General features: G+C 39.6%; 1 protein-coding gene across 5 annotated transcripts in view; it reads left to right on the top strand.

Moving 5' to 3' along the window:
- Positions 1 to 27,552, top strand: part of PLD1 (phospholipase D1) — a 225,217-nt gene that overhangs the window by 70,109 nt on the left and 127,556 nt on the right. For 3 of the 5 annotated variants that reach the window (XM_043875453.1, XM_043875454.1, XM_043875452.1), the window contains exons 2-5: positions 21,555 to 21,745; positions 21,990 to 22,117; positions 26,676 to 26,821; positions 27,042 to 27,150. In XM_043875453.1, coding sequence (XP_043731388.1) covers positions 21,586 to 21,745; positions 21,990 to 22,117; positions 26,676 to 26,821; positions 27,042 to 27,150 — 543 coding nt within the window. In that variant the 5' untranslated portion in view covers positions 21,555 to 21,585. Of the gene's footprint in view, positions 1 to 21,551; positions 21,746 to 21,989; positions 22,118 to 26,675; positions 26,822 to 27,041; positions 27,151 to 27,552 lie in introns of those variants that run through there. The other 2 variants (XM_043875455.1, XM_043875456.1) reach the window with 2 other exon arrangements.

Below are 27,552 nucleotides of genomic sequence, written 5' to 3'. Positions count from 1 at the left end.
TTACTCTGGGATCTTAGCAGGTTTTTGTAGAATATGGATAAAATTTATTCCCTAAAGCATGGATTGAGACTTAACTTAAGGTATGTAACTGGGTCAAGAAAGCCTATATCTGAAGGAAAGAGTGTGGATCTCACCAAGGCTTTGCTGTCATTTGTAAAACTGGCCTGCACCTTAAATGGACTCATTAGGGTTGAACCAGAACATTTAGTAGGTCAGGCGCTGGCACTGCCTCTTGCCTCCCGAGTTCAGATCTGTCAGTTTTCATCTAAACTGCGTCTTTACCTCCCATGTGAGCTGCCACAACACTGGACACCCCAGTGAATCCATCTTCTCCTTTCTTTGCTTTTTGCCAGGCTCATGGTTTTGTGCTAACTTTTCCCTAGACAGTGGAGCCCAAGCTGGTGGAGGCTGAGGGGGCCACTTCTGCTCAGGGTGGTCCCCAGAAGTCTGGCCTGGGTTTGGAGAAGGAAGAGTCAGACTTGGTATTCTAAAGCTGAAGTGGACACGGTGCGGCTTCTGAGACCAAGAAGGAGGCTTTTCTGGAGCAAGCTGACACAGCGCCATACAGGCACTGATGGAGCACTTCCTGTTTTAGGAAGCTTTCCTTTCACCAGGACTCTTTCACTCCTAGAGAGCTCAAAGTGTTAGAAAGTTCATGAATCCACCACTTCGGAGCATTAGTGCTATGTTTGTAGAGTCACAAAATATTTATGGTCTTTGATCTGGTAACCACATGTTAAAAATACAGAGAAAGAGACATACAGAAAGTGGTTCACTGCCAGGGACAAACGCAGACATCTGCATTTAGGTTTAAACACTCACAGGTACAGACAGTGGTTGCCCAGATTAGCGGCCGTTTTGTGAAAAAGCCCTGGGGATCTGGGATGAACCAACTTCACTTCAGGGCTCCTGAGGAGGAAGTAGCAAGAATAGTGGGAACACATGCCACAGTCAGCAGAATTGGTCTGAATCGGTTCTCCCTTCTACAGATGGCAGTGAAAGGGAAAGTGTTAGTCGCTCAGTCTAGTCTGACTCTTTGTGACCCCATGGACTGTAGCCTGCCAGGCTCCTTTGTCCATGGGATTCTCCAGGCAAGAATACTGGAGTGGGTTGCCATGCCCTCCTCCAGGGGATCTTCCCCTGGATTTGAACCTGGGTCTCCTGCATTGCAGGCCAATTTCTTTACCATCTTAGCCAACAGGGAAGCCCACAGACTGCAATAAATCACTCAAATTTCTTATGCTTGGGCTTGTGAGATGAAATATTTCTGCTCTGTGATCTACTGGGAAACAAGCCTCTGCCAAATGCAAATATCTAAGCCCAGGTGAAACAAAGCCATCAGCTATTTTCTCCCCAGTAGTGCTGGGGAGCTAGGGGGGATGTGAGAGGTGGCCATTAGGAAATGAACAATAAAGAAAGCAGGATTGGCCCCAGTATAGATGTATACAAAAGAAATGATTCTGGCAAGCCCAGACATTTGCATCTTCCCATACACAGAAGATCACTAAATCTTTTCATGTGAGAAGTTTAGCTCTTCTTAATTTAACAGTAATCTTTTAATATTCAGATTACCTGCCCCTTGCTGCAAAACTTGTGTATAGCCTGGCTCCTCCCCTTCCTCCTCGGAGTCAGCTCTCTGTCTCCCGACAGGAGAGAGGGAGTCAGGACTCTGGCTCAAGTCCAAACATTCCCACCGAATAAAACCTAACTCTCAACTTTTAGGTTGCATGTATTTTTTCCAGTCGACAGACTCCTCATCTCCAGAGGGAAGATGCCGTATTTCTTTGATTCACAGATGTGCTTTCTGTCCCTGTTCCCCCAATACACATTTAACTTTTCTGAAACTGACATGACTATTGCATTTTATGTCTCCATTTAACGAGATGGCGTTTTTCTATCTCTATTTCTCCCCAAAAAGCTGAAATTTAATTGACGGTATTATCTTGTCATGAACAGTGTTTTAGAATCAAGGAAATACAATAGTAACACTGACCTTAGTATCATTGTGAAGACTAAATAACATCAGGTATATAAGGTACTTCAGCACGAAAATAGTGACTGTCCCCCACAAATGGCACATGTTAACATTGATTATTAAGAACTGATACACTCTTAGGATACATTGCTTCAGTCGTGTCTGGCTCTTTGCAACCCAATTGGCTATAGCCCACCAGGTTCCTCTGGCCATGGGATTCTCCAGGTAAGAATACTGGAGTGGGTTGCCATGCCCTCCTCCAGGGGATCTTCCCAACCCAGGGGTTGAAACCACATCTCTTACGTCTCCTGCATTGGCAGGTGGGTTCTTTACCACTAGTGCTGCCTGGGAAGCCCAGTATCCAGAGAAGCAGCCAACAATTCCAGCTTGCTGGTCAGTCTACGCTTGGACCTGACTGAGGCCACAGAAAAACAAAGGCAAACCATCTGGATACTCAGAGAATAGGGACCGGGCTGAAGAAGTCTGAAAACAAGACATTATAAGGAAGGGTTGAAACAAGCTGGAGTTTTTAAGCTGAACAGAAATGAGAATGTGGGTATCAGGAGATGTCTCCTCTGTGGTTTCAGCGGACAGAATTGGAACACAAGGGTGGATATTCTAGAGAAGCTCCTGTCACATCCACATAAAGGAGAACTTTCCACTGGCAATGAGGTTGGGTTAGCGCAGTTGTAACTGGTTTTCAGTATGGTCCATTGCTGGCCTCATTGAGATTGGGAATTTGGGTCTCTTGTAGGAAACTCTTGTATAGTTGATTCTCTCATGGGACCCCTCAGGCCTCTAAACACCCCATTGTTGACTGACTCAGGCCTGTGGGTTATGCCTTCAATGTTTCTTGGTGTTAATACATGTCTTCCTGTTTCTGTAGTCTCTGGCCTCAACTCCGAATCAAAATCCTTAGGACTGCACTTCTCTAAACTTTGCTGTACTTCCTGCTTGCCCTCTGACTTTGAGCATGACCAAATCCTCTCTTTGTCTTTATTGTAAAACCCTGACGTATTTGATGGTGTTTGTATAGAATCTCCGAATTCAGAGGACAATTTATGATGGTAACAGAATTTAAGTGGGTTGAGTATTAAAAGCAGTTCCTATTTTAGATGCACTGTGGTGAAAGCAAGCCTTCCAGGAGATATCTGGATGGTTACTTAGCAAGAAATCCATTCTGATTGTTCTAGTTCTCCCTAGATGAAGACAGGAGGAAGTAGAAATTGTCAAGAATATATAGTTGAAAGTTTGAAAGAGAAGAACCTGCCTAGTAGATTTCAAATGACTGAGAGCATAGAACGGAAGAAGAGAATGGATTTCCACCTGTGTGGGGCACATTTAGTGCTGGGAAGCATAGAATTGCGACTAGGAAAGGACTGTAGTTTTTTTCTTTGAAAAGTGGGAATAAAGACAAAAGTGACCTGTATATCTCACTTCCTACTAAGATAACTTTTAGTCATGTGCATGACTTTTAGTTATGTGGAACTACTGGGATTTTATAACTCTGTTTAACTGAGTAAGAAATAGCGAGTAAAAATTAGCTTCTTCAGATGCTTCTTTAGATTCTGACTCAGCACAACACAACTCATGTCTCTCGTGAGAGAAGAGTTGCTGTCTTATACTTCTTGGCCAAAAATATAGGCCACTTTCTGTCTAGAAATGTAGGTGTGTGTTTTGAAAAGAAAGCCATAAGCCGTATTGAAATAGCTCAAATTTAAATCAAGTTTTTTAAACTCAAATTTTAAGTTGACTTTAGTGTTGTGCTTCAAAAAATGTGTTAATATTCAAAAGGATAAAGTTGCCTTGTTAAGAACTGACTCTTGGATTGTGATCGAGTGATAATATCTAATATCCAGGTCTTGAGTTTTATCAGTCCATTGCACAGCTCTGCCCTTTGCCTGATGAGAAATTCAGTATTTGCCAAAGACTTTGTGTATTTTTATTTGGTACATGATATGTGCTTCTGAAAACACAGGTTTGGTGATTTTAAAAGGGTGGGAGACTATAGGTATACTCCCTATAGATTCAGCTGTTGTCTCATCAATTCACTAGGCATTTTGCTAGGTCCTTTATAAATATCTGTATGCCATTATCTAGGTGAATAAAGGTCCTGACACAGCCGTAGCAAGCTGGTTTTGTTCTCACTGACTATAACATTTCTATTGTATTTTCCTTCTCAGACCTTCATTCCTCCTGTCATAACATGTATTAATATCATTTTGGAGCTAGTCTAAACCAGTGCCTTTCAAACTGAGGTCCCTCTGAATCACTGGGTGTCTTGTTAAAACATGGATTCTGTTTCTGGGCTATATGGCTAAGATTCTGCATTTCCAAGTTTCAAGGTGATGTTTACAATCAGCGGACCAGGTTTTGAGTAGCAAGGATCCCAAGGTTATTGCTCCTAGGAAGACAGGTGGTGGCAAAAAGCATGCAATAAAACAAACATTAAGTCAGAGGAGCCTCATATGTTCACTGATGACTATGATTACTTTGGCCAATGCCCAGCCGAGTTCAGAGAGGCAGTAGTGCATAAATGCACGTTAATTAACAGCTTTGGGCCCTGCAGTCCTCTTTCTGCCACTCAGCAGCGGAGTCTCATGGGCACATTACTAATCTCTAAACTTCAATTTCTGAATTTGTGATATGCAAGTAATATGAAAATCTACATTATAGGATTATTGTAATGATCAAATGATATAATGCATATGAAGTACTTAGTGCTTGCTCAATGTTAGCTATCTATAGTGATAATTCAGAAGACATTTATTGAGCATCTACTATATGCCTGGTATGTAGGTGTGTAAAAATTCAAAAGCAACTCTTTGCTTTCAACAGATATTGAATTCAGTTTTTGGAGAGTTCCCAGAGTTGAGATTAGATCTAAAACTTTGACTCTGAGGCCAGTGCTCTTCCTGCCTAATTCTGTGCCTGATTCATTGGCTGTCTCTTGGGTACCATATTAAAGCTAGTCTGGTTTCAGACACCTTTAAGTGACACCTGTGTGCTGAGTCACAGTGGATTCAACATGTTTTAACTTAAAACCCAAAGTGAGTTATGTTTGGTTCCTTGGGTTTGAGCAAATTATCTCTGAGGATACAAATTGCAGGATAGGTTTTTGTTTTGTTTTATATCATCTGGATGGTTTTGCTTGATCAGCTGAATCTGAGTGAGATCAGAGGATAGGCATAGTTAATTTCTATTCCAGTGGATCATATTCTGAGCATACACCTACCTTCCACTTTGGTATCTACCTTTTATTGTATTTTGTTAACTTTTAAGCGTTTTATTTTGTGTTGGAGTGTAGCCGATTAACAATGTTGTGACAGTTTCAGGTGCAGAGCAAAGAGACTCAGCTGTACATGGGATCTACCTTCTGAAATGATTTCAAAAGGACTCTGTCTTTGCATGATTGAACTTGTTTTTCTGAGAGAGACTAAAAACATTACACCCTGCCTCTTTCCCAAAAAGCACCCAGCAATTGTGCTTACAAGGAGCTGAGTGTGGCCACTTTTCATCTATCTTTCTTTCAAACCCCATCTTGAAAAGGGAATGATCACTGACTGAGCATTTGTCTTTTCTTTATCGGATTGTTTCTCTAGTCATTGAAACTTGCATGCTTTTTCTGAGCTTGTAATAGTTCTCTTTGTGATACATATTATAATTTCATAGATACTAGCTTGGCAGAATCTTCCAGATGTGATTATTGTGTTTGTGAAAACATAATAATCTCACTGAGCAGAGTCTTCTGGTAGTGAAAACAGTGAAATTAAAGCGATATTCACAGTAGGAATTGACAGATTGCTTTCTTTAAGTGTTTTGACAATTTCTTTTCGCCTTTTTTTTTTTTTTTTTGGCTTGTAAGTAGTAGTTTGCCTATTTTTGTTACAAGAAATATAAAAATGACTTTTGTTGCTGGTTATTCTGTAGGATCAATGAAAATTACTTGTTCTTTCTTTGAGTATTGCTATGTGTTGATTGATTTTTACAACTCTACTTATTATTCCTATCTTGGCAGATTTTTTTAAAAACAGCTTCATAAGGATATAATTTACAAGCCATAATATTCACTTATTTAAAGTGTACAATTCAGAAGTTTTCAGAATATTCACAGTGTTGTTTTGTAAATTTTTACTAGTACATTTTTCTTTTCTCTTTCTAATGTGTCTGTCCACCCCGCCTCCATATTACCATACCTTTAACAAATTTGTTTAATGCTTATAGTTTGGGGCAGATATAGGTGGCATAACAAGGAACTCTTGGAAACTACTAACTTAAGGCACTTCCTGATTACTCTATGGCTTTTTATTAACTTTATATTAGTGCCAATTTGATGATGAATTGATCATCTGTCAGCTATGCCTGTGAGTCATTAGATCCAGCCTGTTTCTCATCTTTCCTATCCTTCTTTCCCCTAACCCTCACCCTCATACACATCCAGTTTAACTTATTTACCTTAAATATTGCATTGTTTCTCAAAGGTGGCAGAACTGAGCTCTGATGGTTCCACGAAGGCACTACTTTATGTCCCTGAGACTTATCTGGAAATCGTTATTGTCCACAGTGACTTTATAAAGAGAGCAGCGCCAGTGTTCTATTTAGCCCAGTATCTTTTTTATTTGGGAAACCACATTGGTTAGTTGGGGAGTAAAAAAGATAACCAATTGAAAATAATGTTACTTATCCTACAAAATCCAATTTTGAGCAGCCCAAAATTATTGTCATTGAATACTTTTTAGCTCCAGGACTCCAGCATCCAGAGTGGGAAGTGAGAGGTGGCGGATGGGGACTTTGAGATAAAATCTAAATGCCTTAACATCACCTGCCCTTAACCCTATGCCCAACTACACTGTACTTTTTTTCATTTCCTGAAACCTGTCAAGATTATGGAGATAAAATATAGTGGTTAGATTGAAGATATAGAATTTGGCAGGACTTACTGTTTGGATATAGAGAGTTAGGGAAAGAGTATGGCTGCAGACGAATTCCAGGATTTGGTTTATGCAGCTGGGTAGATGACGTTCCCAGTTCATTCAGGAAGGAAACCGAGAATGAGGAAATGTTTTGGGATTTGGAAGATGATGATTCTATTTGGAGAATATCAAGTTCACCCAAGTGGGACCTTCACAGGTGGTTGGGTGTATATATCTGAAGCTTAGGAAAAAGAATAAGGCTGGAAAGAGTTACAAGCCCAGTAGACACCAGTGTCTGGGAATAGAGATGGCTCCTTGTTCAGGGAGCTCCCAGTCTTCCAGGGGAGACAGAGGGCAAGTGGGAAGGAATGTGTTCAATGGTGGTATCACCTGGGAGCCATAAAAGCACCAAAGAAAGGAAACAGGAGTATGTATTGTCACCATGTGTTGCCATGAATGAAACCACCCCTGAGAGGTGAGGAGAATCTGAAAGGAAGATCGTGGGACCCTGAATACTACCAACATGTAAAAGCTGAGCAGAAGAACAGCCTCCAAGAAGATTACATCTCAGTGGCTGAAGACAGAGGAAGAAAACTAGAATAGTGTGGGAACGTGAAAGCCAAGAGAAGAGACTTCAGGAGGGCATCAAGCAACAGAAAGGTTAAGTGAGATAAAAATGGAGACAAAGGCAAAGTGGAAAAGAACGTTCTCAATGGACTCATCTAGGTGTGGTAGAAGCACTGAGGAGAGTCATCTGAACCAGCCTGCATGGACAGGGAGGTTTCCTGGAGGAGGTGGCACCCGGGACAAAGAATGAGTGACTAGAGTTAATGAGACAAAGAAGGAAATTGGAGTAAGGCAGACTCCAGAGGGAGCAGCCTGTTGGAAGGCTGAGAGGTCAGAGAGCAGGAAACATGTGTGGTTCAGTCTAGCTGAGCGGGGAAACAGAAATCCTTCAAAAACGTGACGCAAGTCACAGCAAGAGAAGTTGAGTGGAACATATATGTAATGGAGGTGCTTGTGAATATTGTAAACAGCAGTAGGAAAAAACAGGAAGCAAGAGAGGTTGATAAGGGAATTGATTAATCGAGTGATGGGGGTTGGAAAGGAGCGTAGGTGGGAGATAGCAGATATGGACGGAAGGGCATTATTCTGGGGTTTTAATGGGGAAGGAGGTAAATCCACAGGTGAGGTGGAGAGTAATGACAGTGTGCTTTTCACAGTGAAGTAAATTGTGGGAGGTCATTTTGCTTCCCCAGCACCCATCATGGTGCTCAGCGTATTGTGGTTACTCCATAAATACACGTTGAGTGAATTATATCATCCTGAGTCGCTTGAGAAACCCACAAAGAGGCACGCCTGGAAAGCACGATGTCTTGCCAGTCTGGCTGGCACACGCCGACTCTCTCCAGTTCACGGAGGTTTGGCAGCCTATCTTTGTCTGCCATTTCTTGTTAGCATTAATGCAATCCATGTGCTTCTCAGGGGTGTCGCAGAATTAGGTGGCATTAGAATAGCTCTGTTCCTTAGTGACATTCATAAGAGCAGCTATTTCTTGAGCAAAGACCAAACTGGTTCTTTCCCTGTGAAGCTGACAGTCAGTCCACACGTACTGAACAGTCTGCCTGCAGTTGAGACAATAGCAACTTATCCTGCCTGTCTGGTTGTACTCCTTACACATTTGGACATGGTTCACAAATGCATTATATGGAATGAATCTGGCCCAGAAACAGACTTGTGCTAGCATGTGGAGCATGAAAGAGGCCTCAGTTCTAGTCTTGCTTCTGCTTTCTCTGTGGGATCTTGAGCTTCTGTCTTCTTCTCAGTGCATCAAAGGATGTGAAGCCAAATGACTACCATTACTAGAATGGTAATTACTAGAACTACTCGATTCTCATGTGTACTAGAAGTCACTGACCAGGGTTTGTATACACTGGCTTCATCAGTCCAAAGATTGTATCCTCAGTTCTTGACTTCATTATTCACCTTGTTTTATGTTAAAAAAAAGTAAGAAGGCCAGTTTTTAATAATAGCAGCTTGCAAGTATCTAGCACAAATTTGGTCCAGATATTATTTTTAGTATTTTATGAAAAAAGTGAAAGTGATAGTCACTCAGTCGTGTCTGACTCTTTGCAACCCCATGGACCATACAGTCCATGGAATTCTCCAGGTCAGAATACTGGAGTGGGTAGTTGTTCCCTTTTTCAGGGGATCTCCCCAACCCAGGGAAGATCGAACCCAGGTCTCCCGCATTGCAGGCAGATTCTTTACCAGCTGAGCTACATGTCGACTGGCTTAATCCTCACAACAATCCAATGCAGCAGGCATTACTCCTCTCCCCACTTTATAGATGGGAAATTAAAGCACAAAGAAGATAAGTTACTCACATAGGTTCACACAGCTTCTAAGTGGTGGCATGGACATTCAAATTCAGGTGTTCATTTGACTCTACTGTGCTGCATCTCAGCTAAATCCAAGTGGCAAGTGGGCCAGGGACTCAGGTGTTTCCCTAGTAGGAAGGCTCCTCTGTATCTCTCTTCAGTCTGAAATATCTGTTCTCTGTCATTTCACTGAGACTCATATTTAAGCCCTGGCCCATGCACACTATCGCTGAGAGACCAGGCCTGGAGTCTTAGTTCCCTCACCTCGGTTGTGGAGATGACCGTAATGCCTCCTGTCTGGGCTTCTGGAGTTCAAATGAGATCAAGTCTAGAAGAATGTGTTAAAAGAGGGAAAAGGCTGTTGGTCATAATTTTAATAATTATTATTACCTGTGCGTGGATATTGTTGAAGAATTTGTGAAACGAGTTTCACTGTATTTTAAAGCTTGGATTCCTAAAATAAAGGAAGGAACTTCCTGATTTAGATACCCAGTGCTAAGGAGGGGAAATTTTCAAATGAATTTATTAAAGCTTTCTTGTTTAAAAAGTTTAATCGAAGCAATTTTAATAGCTCCTCCAGAAAGGAAAACTCAAATAGAACTTCAGTTTTGATGACTGTTTTTTCCTTACCTGAACATGACTACCATTAGTAGTGGACACCCCAAATTTATAGACAAGAGCCATGGAGCATCAAGGCCCTGTTTTGAGAGTTAGTTTAGTTGTCTCAAAAGAGGTTAAGTGTACTTTCAGTTCCAAAGGGGCCTATTTAACTTCATATTTTTACTGTTTTTTTAATTAATCCCCAAGCATGACCAAGAACTGTGGATGATAACTGTTGATTCTAAGGGGAATCAGGTTGAAGTCTACAAATATGCTTTCCAGAGGGTGGAGCATTTCAAATATCTTGCATTTTGCCCTGTTAGTGGGTTACACCTATTGGCTGAATTTAGAAAGAAGAGTGAATTTTACTTGTTTGTAAGGAATGCAAAAGTCATTAACTATAATTGAATTAAGGGTATGAGTAAAGTGTCACATTTGGCATCTATTTTTTCCAATTGTTTGCTTTAAATGAAGTATTTAAAAATAGGAATATTTAGGGGAAAAACCCTATATACCTATAACATCCAGATTGAAAGAAAATGTTACTGATATATTAAGTCCTCTTCATACCCCTTATTATTTACATAGTTAGAGGATACCCACCCTTTCTCCAGAAAGGTAGCCATGCTTCTAAAGTTGTCATATAGTTATTTACTTGATTGCTTTTTACATCATATTTCTATGTACATTTATGTTAATGGACAACATACAGGATTGTTTTGCTTGTTTTTTAATTCTAAATACAAACTGTAAGCTGCCTTTTTTTCCACTAAACTTTGTGCTGATACATTTATTTTCTCTGCTATATAGTATTGATATCTTATTTAAAATATAACCTACCTATCCATTCTCCATCTTTTCCAAAATTTGATAAATTTTTTTACTTATTATTTCAAACTTTTGTGTGTGTGTCTCATTTTCTCTCTAGCCTGACGTCCTGGGACTCAAATTACATAATTGTTAGATCTTTTGATATCATCATATAGGTCACTGAGGCTCTGCTCATTTTTTAGAAATCTTTCTACCACTTTGTCTGTTCTTCACTTTGGATAATTTTGATGACTCAGTCTTCAAGTTCACTGATTCTTTCTGTCATTGCCATTTTGATGTTAAGCCCATCCACTGGGCTTTCTTTTTTGCTGAGATTTTCTACTTGTTCATTCATCAAAAACACATTTTCCTTGACCTCCTGGTGCATGTTATGATACTTGCCTTAAAATCATTGTCAGTTAATTTCTACATCCCAGGATGCACCTCCGTTCATGTACTTTTCTCTTCAGAATGAATCACATTTTCCTGTTTCTTCTTTGTCAAATAAGTTTAGATGATATTGTAATTGATACATCATAGACTCTGGATTTAGTTATGTTCTTTGCAAAGAGTTTGTTTGTTTTAGGAGGCAGTTAACTTGGTTGGAGTCATACTTCACACTCCATATTTCCTGCGGTGAGCAGTAGCGGAAATCTCTACTGAAGTCATTTTAGTGTCTGAGTTCTTTGGAGTGTCCTGTTGCATACATGGTCCAAAGGTTGGCCTAAGCAGAACCTGGTGCTCCCTTTGTGTGACTCCTTTCCACAGTTTCCCAGTTTACTTTTAAACTGTTACAATTGCCATTAAAACTGTTTCCTGGTTCTTAGAGCCAGTACAATTATGGATTTTCGTTCTGAGTTTTAGTCATTCCACTTGGCATGAATTAGGTGTGTCCTTGGACAGAAATAGCGCCTTCAGTTTCTTCCCCATGCTGGTCCCTTTCCAATTTCTGCATGCTTTCTGTTGGTTTTTAGTCAGTTATGTTTTACGTTTTGTCCAGAATTTAGAGTCATCTTCTGTGGGATGGCTGACCTAACAGAGCTACACCTGTATTACTAAAAGCTAGAAGTTGTGATCCTGAATAATTTTTATATGAGATTTCTTATTCTGTAGTTTCCACAGTTTCACATAGTTCCTTTTCGGAACTGCTGGGGATGCCTCTTCTAGTCTCTTTAAACAGATTGTGCAAACACAAAAAAATAAAAAAATTGTGCAGTTCTTTGAGGCTCTGTGTTTTTGTAGGAGTCTCACCTCTATGTCCCTGCCTCCCATGGTCCTAGGATCATGTCTCCTTACAGTCACATGGGGACAGAAAAGTAATCTCAGATCCTTTATCTATGATCAAAACCCTTTGGGCCTCTTCAGCCTCGGTTCCAGTGTACCCATCTGACTTTATTTCTTCCCGGTTGGAAACTGGAAGCTTTTTCTCATTATTGTTTTTGGTGCTGCTGCCTCTGTTTTTATCCTTGACTAAGTATTTTTAGAAATTGATCTGCAATTTATTCAGCAGTTCCATGTTTGTAGTGGGAAATGGGCACCTGCCTTAGTTTAATCCATTTTGTTTTCAGACAATTGTAGTATTTTCTATGTTGTTCTTAGTGGGAAACAAATAGACCATTCCCAGAATACAACTCTGGCTGCTAATTCCTTTACTAATGAGGGAACTGAGTTCTAGTATTGATATATGGAGTTTGAACAGAAGACTTGTAGCTCTTAGAATAGCTAAGGGCAAAAAAAAAAAAAAGAATAGCTAAGGGCATAGAAGGAACTAACATTGTTTCAGCATCTACTATGGCCTGAGCTCTGAGCTACTCACATCATTTAATTCTTGTAATTCCTTACGTTAGTAGTATTACCTCCACTTTACACTTAGGTGATGGAAACTTCAAAGAGCCATAAAGAACTTGTTTTTCAGCCTAAGGAGAATTAGAATTCAAGCTATTTGACTCAAAAATCACATACTTTCCATGGTACTCTGCTGTCTCAACAAATATTTTTGTAAGTATATAGATGATTAAAAAATTGAAATTTTGCTGTGTTTACCACTAGTCAAGACAGAAGTTTGAGAGCTCATTAGTGCTGTAGAATGTCTAGAGGAGTTTACACATGCGTGTTTGCCAGCTTCATTCTTTTCATGGGTGAAATTCATGGGTTATCAGTGAAAATGCTTTCTGTGCTGCCTCACACTAATGGAGGTTGTTTGCCAATTCTTTGGAGGGAAGTGAAAAAAAAGGAATCATAGAATTTTAGACAGCTGGACAGAATTTTAATGATCAAGTCTATATGTAAGAACGTAGTTTCTTCAGTTAACAGGACCGCCATCATAAGATGCACAGAACAGTTTTAAGAAAATGAAGCAAAAAAAATAGAAATGATTATATGAAAACTCTTGAGTTAATATCTATAGTTTTTTGGTCAACATGCGTCATCAAAAACAACATTGTGCTCGTTAAAAAAAATGTTTACTGTTCTGAGCCAGTGAAAGAAATTTTTTCTTAAAGTGATTTTAATAGAGATGAACTCTACTGTGGAAAAATGTTTATCTTGTTCATCTCTTGCTCACCCACTGAATCATTGGTGTTCTTAATCTCCCTTGTAAGAAAAATGTTTATGTTAATATTATTTAACATAATGTATCAGCCAGAATGGAGTATGTTTCTATAAATTTATGTGCAGTTAGCTTCCTCTCCTGAAGACCCATCACAATGCATGCATATTCTATTCTTGACTGCAAAAAATTAAGTATTCATTTAACATTGAAGGATATTATTTTTAGAAGTCTGACCACAGTTTATAGCAATGTTAGTTACCTTTCTTTTTATAAAAAGGAATGTTTCCTTTGGGATCCTTACTGGATTTAAGTCAGTTTATTGGCTGTACCAAGTCTCTCACTCATCATATCTAATAAGCTTATTAACAAACTTTGGAGTCAGGAGGGCCCCTCTTACGTTTTCTCTTCAATACGAACATTGATAGGTGCATTGTGACTTATAGAGACAGGAACAAATCTCATTTAGATATTGGCTCAGAATCATCACCTGAATACCCTTTGCATTTGGGCTAGGTTTTAATTTCCTGGTTGGGGTTTCTTAGAATGTGCTCTTTTCTCTGACATTTAGTGGTGCTGAAAGAAGAGTTTTCCTTATAATAGTGTACTTGCTGTGAAGTCCTAAATACAGAGAGTTGTTTGTTAATTTCAGTTTTTACATGAGGAAACTGCGTACTAAAGTCCAGGTTAGTAAGGCAAAGATAGCTCAAACCTTGCAGCTGACTCCCGTCAGATTGCTGTGTGACCCTCAGCAAGTCACTTAAGCTGTCTGTGTCCTCAGGTTCCTGTTTGTAAAAGGATATTAGAATAGAACCCTCTCCATAGGGCTGTGGTGAGGGTAGATTGAATTAGTGCATGAAAAACACCTGTATCACTGCCTGGCACATGGTAAGAACCATTCGAGTTTACTTTTTGTTATTACCTTTAACTTCAGCATAAAATGAATTTCTGCAAGACAGGAGATGGTTCGGTGGTTCGTACTGGTTCTAACACTATCTGAACCCAAGTTTTCTGGATAATAGAACCCGAGAGCAGCAAGAGGGAGAGGGAAAGAGAAGGGAGGCAGCGAAGTGTCAAAGCTGGAACATTCCTTGGCTGGCCATAGCTTCACAAAAGTCAGCCGGTGGCTTGGTCACATAGGAGAGTTTCCACATTGGCTGTTTGCCAGCAGGGTGCTCAGCACAGTCAGGCGAGGAGAAGGGAGAGGAGTACATCTTCCATTCTCCCAGGTTCTGTGGCTTGGTTCCCCGTCCCCCCATTGCCCCAGCTCCCTGCCTCCCCCAGCACACATGCGCAAATCCTGAGGAAGCCAGGTTCCAGCCCCTGGTACTGTGCCTCCTCAGAAGCCTCAGAATGAACCAGTCCTTCTGTCAGTCTAGCCAGTGGTGGGTGGAGCCAGAAGGCTGGAGCTATGATAGCTCCTGCTGGGCTGCACCACGGAGGCTGTGTGGAAGCCCTGCCCTTACCCAGGGGGAAGTCGAGGTGACTGGTGGCATTAGGAGAAGAGGTAAGAGTGGTGGTGATGGGCATCTCTAGTGAGCTAGTGTCAGAGGCCAGGGGCCAGCCCACCCTTCACATCTGTGCACCCTCAGTAAGCTGCTGTGGCTCCATGTCTTTGATTCTAAATGAGATTTTTTTGAGGATAAGCGATTCATGTAATGCGCCTTTAGTGCGCGGCTTAGAGTTGTTATTTAGACACTAAGTCATATCCCACTCTTTTGTGACCCCATGGACCGTAGCCCACCAGACTCTTCTGTCCATGGGATTTCCCAGGCAAGAATACTAGTGTGGGTTGTCTTTTCCTTCCCCAGGGGATCTTCCCAACCTAGGGATGAAACCTGTGTCTTTGGCATTCACAGATGGGTTCTTTACCACTGAGCCACCAGGGAAGCCCTTGGCTCAGAATAGTGCTCAATACATGACAGATAATACTTTCCTATCCACTCATATTTGAAATAGACATTGGTTTCTCTTAACACTTGTATTTGCCTCTGGAAATGAAATATCTATTTGAACTCAAAGATATGACGGAGATGAACTAGAAAAAGCTGATATCACTGCAAAGAGGGTAATATTTAACCCCAGAACCTGTCAAAGAAATGACTAAGAAAGCCTGAGGCAGAGAACAGAGGTCATCAAAGAGGTCAAAGGATTTAGGGAAAAATCATGGGAACTGAGAAATTATTTTCCTGCTAAAACTTGCTTTTGTAATTGTAGATTCATTTTTGTTTTTAGCTAGGGAATAAGAAAAGAGAACATGGTTTCCAATTCCTGTTCTGTGGACACAGGGAGTGAAATGTTTTGGCACCATCGTCTCCAATCTTGATACCACAAGGGAGAAAAACAGTCAGTGTTAGGCCAGATATTTATCCAAGGCTTACTATGATGTCACTGGAATTTGAGTTTAGTACTTGAAAACACATTTATGATTTTTGCATTTCAGGGAGCATCAAATCATTTTGTACAAATCCTGGCTATGTAAAATGTTTGGGGGGGGGATTATGTAGTATGGATCTGCCAATTAATTTCATCAAAATGAAAACTCTTGGTATGAAACCAAGAAAGAAGGATGAGTAAGTGGGAGATTTCTGGGCTCTGGAGGCTTCAAGAGCAGATTAGACATGAAGCTCAAAAGGAGGATAGTGTTTGGGCAAAAAACTTCCATCTCTGGGAACCATGTAAGTAGTAGCAAGTCTGTCCTGTTTGCATTTTACAGAGGAGAACCTATGGAGGCTGTTAGTTGCCCAGATTACACTGATAATAAGGGAAGAATGAACTTAGGTCATCTGACCTATCCCTTACACCACCGACATTTAATTATCTGTTCAAGGTTCAAAAAACCCTCCAGTGATATTTGTGTAACCAATGTTCTTAAAAAAATTCAAAGATCTAAGTAAACATTGAGTCAGGGGTTTTTTCGATGTTACTTTCTCAAAATATGTAAACTGGAATGTAAAATATGATAATACCATTTACTTTATTCAAAGTCAGCTAAACTCAAAAAATTTTTATCCAAGGCTTACTGTATCACCAGAGATTGAGTTTAGTACTTGAAAACACATTTATGATTCTTGCATTTCAGGGAGCATCAAATCACTTTGTACAAATCTTTGCTGTATAATATGTTTTAGGGAGGTTATGGACCTCCCCAATTAATGGAGACCTACCAATTAATTTCATCAAAATGGAAAATGGGGAGACAAGAAATTCCCATGACTCAGTTTGGTTTTAGATGATCTAATTATAATTCACTTCATATTCATCTGTTGTGATTTTTTATTTAGAAATCCATTGCATTTGTTTCCCTTGGTAAGCAAACATCACACATTGAAAAAAAAAATACAAGGACAACTTCCTAAATTAGAAAGAGAAGCAGGAAGTAAATCACCATCATCTTCACAAAACAGAAGTTGAGATTTTTTTTGTTGTTATTACTATGCCTTTTTTCATTGTTTTATTCTAAGAGTGTGCAAAGTAAGGAGTACAAGTGTCCATCCATCCTGCCATTCCCCAGTTCCACTTCTGGCTAGTTAAGGAGCTGGACTTTGGAGTCAGACCAAGCAAGTTCAAGTCCAACTCTATGACTTCCAGCCATGTGCCCCTGGACAAACTGCCCACCTCTCATCTTAAAAATGGGAGTGGCAATAGGACTCGGTTCCTAAGGTTGTTGTGAGGAGTCACTGAAGGCATACGATTAATCTTTTTGTATAATGCCTGGCATATAGTACATATTCAGCCAATATTAGCTAATGTTAATATTTATTTTAACATTAATAGTTGTAGTTAATATTATTATCCTTGTAGTTTAGCTAAGTCAATATTTATGCACGAATCTAGTAAGGAAAATATCTGTTCTCTTTGATGTTCTGCTTCCCAATCATGTTGAAAATTAAAGATCAGAAAACTCTAAATTTCTCTGATTTCACCATTAGATAAGTGTAGGTAATTATAATTAAATGTTCCCTGCAAAGATGTTTAATTCTAGTATTTAAAACCAGAAAGAAAAAAAAAAGCAAAACCATTTGCTTCCCAGATACAGACACAAATAGAAATAAAACACAGCTGCTGTTATCACTCTGTGGGTTCCATCTCTACTTGGTACCAAAAGAGATAATGATCTTGCAGTATATTTATAAGGAGGTAACAAAACCAATTACATTATCTCAAGTGTACACACTGAAGGCTTTATCCTGTTGCTGGTTAAAATAGGCTGTAACTGTGACAACTGCTCACCCACCATTATAGATTATTTCAGATGAAAGAAAATATGGGATAATAAATTATGATGTGACAACATAGGAGTGTCAGTGGCCTTGCAGCTTGATATTCAAGAATAAAACCAGCAGTACAATCGTTGGACAAAAAGTCAACGCAAAGCAACCATGCACTCAAGTGAAGGCAGTGATGGACAAATAATTTAGTTCTTTTTCCATTATTAAATGGTAAGATCTTCAAAAAAGCCTGAACAAAGCTACAAAGCCTTTGGGTCAGCTGAATTTCCATGGAACCTTGTAAAATATTACAAGCCATAAAAATAAAGGCTAAGACGAAGTTGAGGAGAGTGTCAGGTTATGTTGTTTCCAAAATTGTAAGGACAGTGGAGCCAATGGGATCCCTTAGAAGGGTGATGATTAAAGCAGAAAGTATCTGTTGTTACAGAAGTTCAACTTATATAAATGACTAATTTATAGACATTCAAGTCCATGAAATAAAATTAATAATTTCAAACTTCTATAACTAAGTCCATGAGATTTCAGAGCCAGACAAATCTGTTTTATAAATTCAACACTGACATGACTGAAATGAGCTTAGATAGATTATTTAACTAAATAATCAAGGTTTTGAATGCAAATTATTCAGACTAATCATAAGTACCAGGTAGGATCATTGTGGGTACTAAATAACATAACTGTGCTAAAAGGGTGCTGAGTGCATAGTAAACACTTGAGGATAAATGATAAGAGGATTCCTTTCTGTTTCTTTTCTCACTCTTAAGTTTTTCACAGATTTATATCCTTCTATCTTCCTTACCTGAAATATCATATGTTTTGTTAGATTGATCCAGTAACTCTCTACTATTTATTCCAATTAGCTTGCAATGTGTAAATTATTCTCTGTGTATCTTAAATTCAACATGCATTTTTAACAACATTAACACATTAACATTATAACATTAACATTTATTCTTTTAACATTAACACTGTCCAAAAGGAAAGTCATTTGAAGCGACCCTTATTTTCCTTTGCTGTGCTGAGAAAGTTAACTAAGTTACCCATTAGACTGTTTAATCAATGGAAAATACCTAAAGTCTTGACAGATTCACAAGTAGCAATGATATGATGTAATTTCTTACTCGTTTTTCCTTGTTTCATTTCCTCTTAAGTTTTTCATTACCTTGTATTTTAAATAAAGCAAGCCCTGGCTCATGGTTGGCATTTAATAGGTGTCGGAATTGAGAGGGAAGGAATTAAATGTTTTAATTATGACCGGAGGCAATGACTTCTCATATTCATATGAAAAACTACTTCAGTTAATTTCTTGGGATGGGAGAAGGGTTAAATGGATTACATTATAAGGGAGACTGAACAATTTATAGCATCTTTTATTTACACTTAAGGTTTTATTGTTAAAGGAATTCTGGAGATGAAATGGCTCAACCTTTTTAATTTATAGAGAAGGAAACCAAGGTCCTGAATTTAAATGGCTGAAGGATGCAAGAGGAATTCATTTATTTTTCTTTACATTTGAGTCAGCTTCTAAAGGGACTTGCTCAAGGGCACTGATTTTACTAAAACTTCCATCTATCTATGTATCTACAAAAAATATACAGAAGATAAAGACTATGGTTAAGAACATCAGTTTTTGGGTCAGAGAGACCTGGTTTCAAATTCCTTCTCCATCTCTTACTGGTTATATGACCTTGGACAGATTGTCTAAAGTAATCATCAAATTATGCAATCTCTCCATGCTTCTCCATATTTCCTTATCAATAAAGAAAGAATGACAAACCCTTGTCCTCTTCAAAGTGGAAATAACAAATCTTCATAGATTTATTATTGATCATAAATATGATAAGGTATATAAAAGATTATCACCAAGCCAGGTGATGGTAAGTAATCAGCATACATCAACTATTATTATAACAAGAACTAGAAGTGGAAAAGTTGAAGGAAAGTGATAGAGGCAAAGATAGTTCTGTATTTTGCTATCAGTGGGTCACTAATTGGCTCCAGACTTCTTACAGCCAACATGGAGGAGCAAACATGATTAATTACATAGTTCACAGAGAACTTAGATGTATTGAGTCTATTTATTGGGCCAAATCAGAACCTCCCTCCTCTACTCCTTTCTTTGTATTTCTATACAATTTCTCTTTCTACCAAACATATCAGTATAGGCTTTGGAGACTTGCTGAGTATCAATAAGGGCTCCTCTAGTCTGCCCAAGACTCTCTCTTAGCATTTCTCACAAAGCCTTCCCCTGCTCCCCACCCCACACTTCTTAATAGCACCTGAAGAGGAGAATCCACCTAAGTGTCTTCCACTTAGCGCATGCCGTTCTCAGGAAGGCCAAGACTGTGGGGGAGGCCAGGGATGGATTTGAGGCCATGTAACTTATCTCTCTCCTCTGCCTTAGAAACTCCTTCCTTCCAGGAACCAGTCTTGTTCATCTTTACATATTCACTCACTCCACCTCACTGTGAGTAGGCGGTGACCAGTCTTATTCATCTTTACATATTCACTCCATGTCACAATGAGTAAGTGGTGGATACTCAGTAAATGTTTGTGATTTGCTAATAAATGCACATAGGTGGAGGAGTTACTGGTATGGAAGCCCTCCTATTTTTGAGTCTGGTCTGGAGAGATTATTACAACCAATATGGATTTTTCAACCAAACTCCAACGACAGCGCTTACGGCTGAAATCTCAGTATTTTAAATGAAAAATAAAATCTCTATGAACTCTTCTTCCCTCGGTACTGATGTGCAATGACCTGTGTTATTAAATGTCAGAATGAAATAGAACCAGTTTTCTTAAAAAGAGAAAAGTATAATTCTTGCATTTCTGGTATCTTTCAGAAAAGGTACACTAATCGGTTACCTTCCAGGACACGTACATCACTGTAACTCACATAAAGTCGTGGCCAAACCTCATATCTCAAAAAAATAGTATACACTCTGCTTGGGATGGCTCTTTGCGACCCCATGGACTGTAGACCTCGAGGCTTCTCTGTCCATGGAATTCTCCGGGCAAGAATAGTGGAGTGGGTTGCCATTTCCTTCTCCAGGGGATCTTCCTGACCCAGGAATCAAACTTGGGTCTCCTGCATTGCAGGCAAATTCTTTACTGTCTGAGCCACCCTAGAAGCCCTCTATCACCTATAGGGGAAATGTATTGATAGAAAGGTTATACTGCATAAAAATACTTTTTAAATCTGTATATTGAAATTATTGTAAAATACTCTAAATTTTCTGTAGAAAATATTTAAAGTTACTTATTTTGATGATATTCTTTCTTTTCATGTTTTTGTTAGAGTCAAGAATCAACTCCTTTTCACTGAAAAAATGATTCCCAAATGAAAGATAATACTGGCACTTATTCAATGTGGTGTTTCTTTTTTTCTTACTTGGTATACAATTAAGTATCTCACTCCAATTTAAATTGCAAGCTAGGAATCCTTTAAATGTTAAACTGGAAAATAAATTTAAAGGTAGTTTGATGTAATTGGGGCTCACGTAGAGCTAGCTGACTTGTTTCCATATGCTATATGTAAGCCTGGATTCAAATAACAGAACAGGGTTTAGGGTTTTTTGGTTAGTTTGTTTGAAATAAATATCTATTGGAGTATAGTTGATTTACAATGATGTGTTAGTTTTCGCTGTATAGCAAAGTGAATCAGTTATACATGTACCTATATCCACTCTTTTTCAGATTCAGTTCCCATATAGGTCATTACAGAGTATTGAGTAGAGTTCCCCGTGATATACAGCAGGTCGTTATTAATTATCTATTTTATGTATCGTAGGGTGTATATGTCAATCCCAATCTCCCGATTTATCCCTCCCTGCCCCCTCTCTCCCTTGGTAACAATAAGTTTTTCTGTATCTGTGATTGTATTTCTGTTTTGTAAATAAGTTCATTTGTGCCATTTTTTTTAGATTCCACATATAAGCAATATCATATGATATTTGCCTTTTTCTGTCTGACTTATTTGACTCAGTATGACAATCTCTCGGTCCATCCATGTCACTGCAAACAGCATTATTTTATTCTCTTTTAAAATTTGACCAAAATAGTAAGTCTGGTAACTCTTTTCTTCTTCCCCAGCCCCTTTGCTTTTACCCTGTCTCAAGCCAACATGTCGCTGAAAAATGAGCCAAGAGTAAATACCTCTGCACTGCAGAAAATCGCTGCTGACATGAGTAATTTGATAGAAAATCTGGACACGCGAGAGCTCCACTTTGAGGGAGAGGAGGTGGACTACGATCTGTCTCCCAGCGATCCCAGGATACAGGAAGGTAAAGACTGATGATCTGAGTGAGGAGTAGAAAGTTTATCATGGTCGTTTGGCAGAACACAGATTTGAAATAACCAGCAAGTGATTGATCATCCTTGCTGATGTCACAACACTGGGCTGAGTTTCACTAGCTGTTTTCTTGTTGTAGCCCATTATGATTCTTAAAAAAGATGCCTGTAACAGGCAAGTGATGCTAGTAACATTGTATTCTTATGACAATTTTATTTACTTTTTTTATTTTTTAGTGTATATTCCTTTCTCTGCGGTTTATAAGACTCAAGGATTTAAGGAGCCTAATATACAGACGTATCTCTCCGGCTGCCCAATAAAAGTTCAAGTTCTGGAAGTGGAGCGCTTTACATCTACAAAAAGGGTCAGAGCGTATATGGACTCAACTTGTATTCATCAATATTTATGACTTAACACATTGACTTTCATTTTCCTTCCTCCTGGCTATATCTTTAACTTTCAGTTTGTGTTTATGTTTATCACTTCTGAGTCCTCATCACAGATTTTTGCATCCTTCTCATTTAGCCTTTATTCTTATATGCCTCTTCCCCCATTCTGGAAAAAAAAAATTTTTTTAAGACAATTAAGACAGTTATAAGTATAATACATTGCAAAGTGCCTCTCCTACTCTTCCTCTCTCCCCAGTTTGCTGTTCAGTGTGGACTTGGGGGGGTGGGCATTGCTATTCTGCCTAGAATGCCAGTTATAAACCAAGGAAAAGTTTAGCTTTCTTAACACTTGTTCAGTAAGAAAATATAATGCTTCCTGACTCTCCAAAGGGAAACAGCTGGGAGGCTGCTCGGTGAGTGCCTTTCTCCACGCGTTCTCTGCCACTCTGGCTTGTTCCTTACACCACCCCTTCGGCTTCGTTCATATGCTTTCTCTTTAAGCTCTGGAAAGGCATTGGGAGTAGAATGTTTTCAACAAGGAAACCTGAACCTCTTAAAGAGGACTGGACTGGGAGACTGTTAGGGTGGTTGTGTTTGCTCTATTCCTGACTGGGTTGCACACTTGTTAAGTCAAGCGTAGAGAACATTGCTGCAGGCTGGTGGCCTTTGTCCCTTCCAGTTAAGCTCTGACTGGCAGAATAAGGCTCATTGATTTCTGTCTCTGGGGAAGTGGGGAATAACCTTTCTGCCTGGGGCAGACTCTGGAGGGTGGCCTATGCGGCCTGAGTCTTGGTGGTTTTGCCTGTTGCTCTGACCGGAGCTTTTTCTGGTAGCTCAGATGGTAAAGAGTCTCCTTGCAATGTGGGAGACCCGGGTTTGAGCCCCGGGTCGGGAAGATCCTCTGGAGAAGGAAATGGCAACTCACTCCAGTATTCTTGCCTGGATGATCCCATGGATGGAGGAGCCTGGCAGGCAACAGTCCATGGGGTCAGAAAGAGTCGGACACAACTGAATGACTTCACTTTCACTTTCTGTCCTGACCTACTTGTGCGTATCCTAACCTCTAGTTTACAGCCACCTCGGTGTCCAGCTTTCCTTCAGCATCTTCCTTTGAGTTGGGTCCTTATCTCCCTGATACACCGCTGAACACAACCTACCAAGGAATGTCTCTTAGATGACCTTTGCTTTATATCACCTACCAGCATTTACATTGAGAGGTGATAACATGTGGAGGTTTTAAATGCACAGATTACAGAGCCAAACCATGTGGTTTAATCCCTGTCTTTGTATTGTGATCTCCAGCCAGTTACTTAACATCTTTGTGTTTGAGTTTCCTCGTCTGAATAATGCCGGATAGGTATAATAGTACCTATCTTAAAGGTTTGTTATGAGGATTTAATAGTAATAATAAATGGTATTGTATAATATGGACTTCCCTGGTGACTCAGATGGTAAAGAATTGGCCTGCAATGCAGGAGACTTGTGTTCAATCCCTGGGTTGGGACAATCCCTTGGAGAAGGGAATGGCTATTTAATAATAATAATAATACATGGTATTGTATAATACCAGAATATAATATATTATACAAGTATATACTATGTAGTACTGTGTATTATTATTATTACTACATATCTCCTAATATTATTCATGAAGATAAATATTCAAGCCACCAAACCAGGACTTCTCTTTGCTCATACTTTTCTGTTAGTAAAATAAGTTTAGCTCTATTCCTTTTTTATATATATTAAAATTTTTATTTTGGATCCTAATTTTCAAAGTATAGTTGATTTCCAATATTATATTAATTTCACACTTCAGTTCAGTTCAGTCACTCAGTCGTGTCCAACTCTTGGTGACCCCATGGGCTGCAGCATGCTAGGCTTCACTGTCCTTTACCAACTCCCAGAACTTGCTCAAATTCATGTCCATTGCGTTGGTGATGCCATCTAACCATCTCATCCTCTGTCGTCCCGTCTCCTCCTGCCTTCAGTCTTTCCCAGCATCAGGGTCTTTTCCAATGAGTCAGTTCTTTGCATAGGTGGCCAAAGTATTGGAGTTTTAGCTTCAGCACCAGTCCTTCCAATGAATACACAGAATTGATTTCCTTTAGGATTGACTGGTTCGATCTCCTTGAAGACCAAGAGACTCTCAAGAGTTAATTAATTTCACATTTTGTTTTAAATCTTAGTCTGTGTAGGAAAAGCTAAGGATCCTCCTTGTCGTACTTAGCATTTAGTTTACTAAGAAATATGAACTGACTCCATGTAGTTTGAATGTCATTCCAGGTAAATAAAAATAACACCCTTCTATGACTGAATCTGTTCTGTGTGCCAGCTCATGGTAGGCACTTCTCTGTTCCCTCTCATGACAGCCCCCTAAGGACAGATGCTACTACCCACCCTCCCCAGCAGGAGGTCTCCCATGTGTCCCTCCTCCCTCCCTTTGCTCTGCCTCTCGAGACTCCCTTGCCTTTGTCCTCTGGAAGGGCTCTGGCCATGGAGAGCCTAGACTCGGTTCACTCTGGGCTGGATGCATCCCTTGACCAAGGCACGCTCCCCCTCAAGGCAGCCTCTTTAAGTGGTCCTCTCCTTCCTGCTCCAGAACCTGGTCCTACCCTTGTCCCTTCAAAATGACGTGTGCCTTCCTGAGTCCCAGGTTACTGTCCTTACATTGTGATTTCCTTCCTCTTATCACACCTTCATGGGCAGTCAGTCCCTTTATTACAACTTCTCACACTGTTCCAATTCCAAAGTATTCCAATAATTCTGCTGAGATATTATCTGACCGAAGTGATGCTTGGTTAAGGCTTCATAGCTAGTAGGCTGCAGCAGGCAATTTCAAACCTTTAGATGCTTCAAAAAGGGTGGGACAGGCTGTTGCCATTGCCCCACACTGTCTTAGAATTGCTAAGAATTGTCCAAAATTCTCGGTTTATGTGTGAGGGATAGAACTTGACATTTGTAATGTTTTTAAGTATTCAGTTTTCTTAGATTGGGAAATATAATCCTAGAGTATGTGGTAGCTTGCATAAATTGCATAATTGTTCTCATTTATTTGACTTGTCTTAAATTGAGCATTTTTCACTCAAATGCAGAGTTTCTGGTCACTCTGAGTTCTCCTGCATCCTTCTTTGTGAAACACGATGCAGTGTGATGCCTGTAATGTTGGTCAAGGTGAAAGGCAGCATATAATATTAGACCCCAGAACTGGATCCTTTTGACTTCTGGCTATAGTTGTTGTCATGGATCCCAACTGGAGGCAAAGCAGGAAATAGATTTGAGTGTTTGCCAGTGATATGTTTGGATTCTAGACCTAGGAGCACAAGTTACATTGATTCTGGGCTCATTTTTTAAAAATTAATTTATTTTTTGGCCACACAGTAAGGCAGTGGGATCTTAGTTCCCTAGCCAGGAATCAAATTTGCGACCTATGCATTAGAAGCAAAGAGTCTTAACCACTGGACCACCAGGGAAGTCTCTTCAGGCTCATTTTTTTATACTACAGTTATACAGAGTGGTCACGCTTTAGAAATTTGCAGAATATACCAAACATCGATGATGAATGGCAGCAGGCCTGGTCACCCATGGGGTTACTGATACTGATGCCTGGATAAACTAGCAAAGGAGGAGACAGTTGCTGTTTGTTGTCCCAACACCTGTCAACACGTATGGGGCCTGGATCTCCCAGTAGGGGCCAGTGTCCTCTAGGTGGTCCAGTGTCGATTACTGTCCTCCACTCCCCACACACCATGGGAGCATTCAAGATCTCCTGTGCTCTATAAATCTCTCTCCATCTTCTGACACTTCTTGCTTTATCAAAACTTTTATCCCTGAGGTCTGTTAGCGCTTCTGATTGAATCACTAGTCACCAAGATATATTTGCATTTTAAGAAGAAATATTTTTTAAATGTTAAGTGGAAATTCATCCTAGTTAAGTAGTTGGGGAAATATTTTGTGTGTAGGAAGATCATTTGCCCTTTTCCTTCTGATCATCCTCTACCTTCCTAGTCACTGGTGTAGCTAAAGGACAGAGAGCTATTGTAGACCAGGATGGACCTCTGAAGGCATTTCAGAAGGAGAGGGCGTTAGTGTCATTTGTGAAGAGCAAAACTGCACTAAGATTGTGCTCCACAATGGAACTCATTTCCTTCAGCTTTCCTCTCACCCCCTGCATTGTCTGTTCACTGCTTGGACAATCTCATGATGGCTAATTAGGGCTTTCACTCATTGTCTCTTTTACCTGGCTTCTTGTTTCAGAGATATGTCTGTGTCTTTGTATTTAGAACAATAAGATTTGTGGAGGTTTGCCTTTGATATAAGTCAGAGTTTGTCTTGCATATATCATAAGATGAATATTTAAGAGAATATTACTTCTGTAATCAGTCATTTTTTAAAAAACACTTTGCTTCCATCCTTACACAAAATAAGTAAGCTGGATTTGAAGATACTTCCATGTTACTTTTTAATTAACTATTGTACACAGAGAGATGTTGTTGTTATCTAAAATATCAACCATTTTTATTACCACTATAGGTACCAAGTGTCAATCTTTACACTATTGAATTAACACATGGGGAATTTAAATGGCAAGTGAAGAGAAAGTTCAAGCACTTTCAAGAATTTCACAGAGAACTGCTCAAGTACAAAGCCTTTATCCGAATCCCCATTCCCACCAGAAGGTAACCCAGAATTGATTATAAAGTTATCCCAGTATATGGCTTGTATAGAAAGAATATTTTGGTTCATATTACTGGTTAACTAGTCCATTGTTGCTAGATATTTCTTTTTATTAGATAGACTTCTAAAAATAAATCATCTCATGAAAAATACTGTGAGAGTCATGGTTCAAAGAATAATAAATGTTTACATTGTGTGTGTGTGTGTGTGTGTGCATTTTAGACACACATTTAGAAGACAGAATGTCAAAGAAGAGCCTCGAGAGATGCCAGCTTTGCCCCGCACATCTGAAAACATGATCCGGCAAGAAGAACAGTTCTTTAGTAGAAGGGTAAGTCCTTTCACTCTCCTGTTGTTCGGAACAAACTTCTGCAGCACTATAGAAAGATGGCATTGGCTGAAGGTTGAGGTGGGCCCCGTGCAGCTTCTCTTACCCACCGATTCATCACCTAGGCTGGTTTACCTCTCGGGAACTAGTTAGGGAAGCCTTCTTCCCCAGGCCACTCTGGCTCTGGGGAGGTTGCGCTCCCCCAAGGAGGAAGAGGGCTCTCCGTCAGGAGTGATTTTATGAGGAAGCTGCACTTCCTGTTCATTGGGGTTCATCGTGAGTCAAGATTGAGCTCATAGTTGAGGGCTTTGAGATCTACTCTTTTAAAATCATCTATTTCCATATATGTGCTTCAGAATCGATAGTGGTTTATCCTAAATATATGTAAAATCTCATTCCCAGACC

The sequence above is a fragment of the Cervus elaphus genome, chromosome 19 (genome assembly GCF_910594005.1).
Source record: "Cervus elaphus chromosome 19, mCerEla1.1, whole genome shotgun sequence".
NCBI lineage: Eukaryota > Metazoa > Chordata > Mammalia > Artiodactyla > Cervidae > Cervus > Cervus elaphus.
This window is presented reverse-complemented; position numbering and strand designations above follow the sequence as displayed.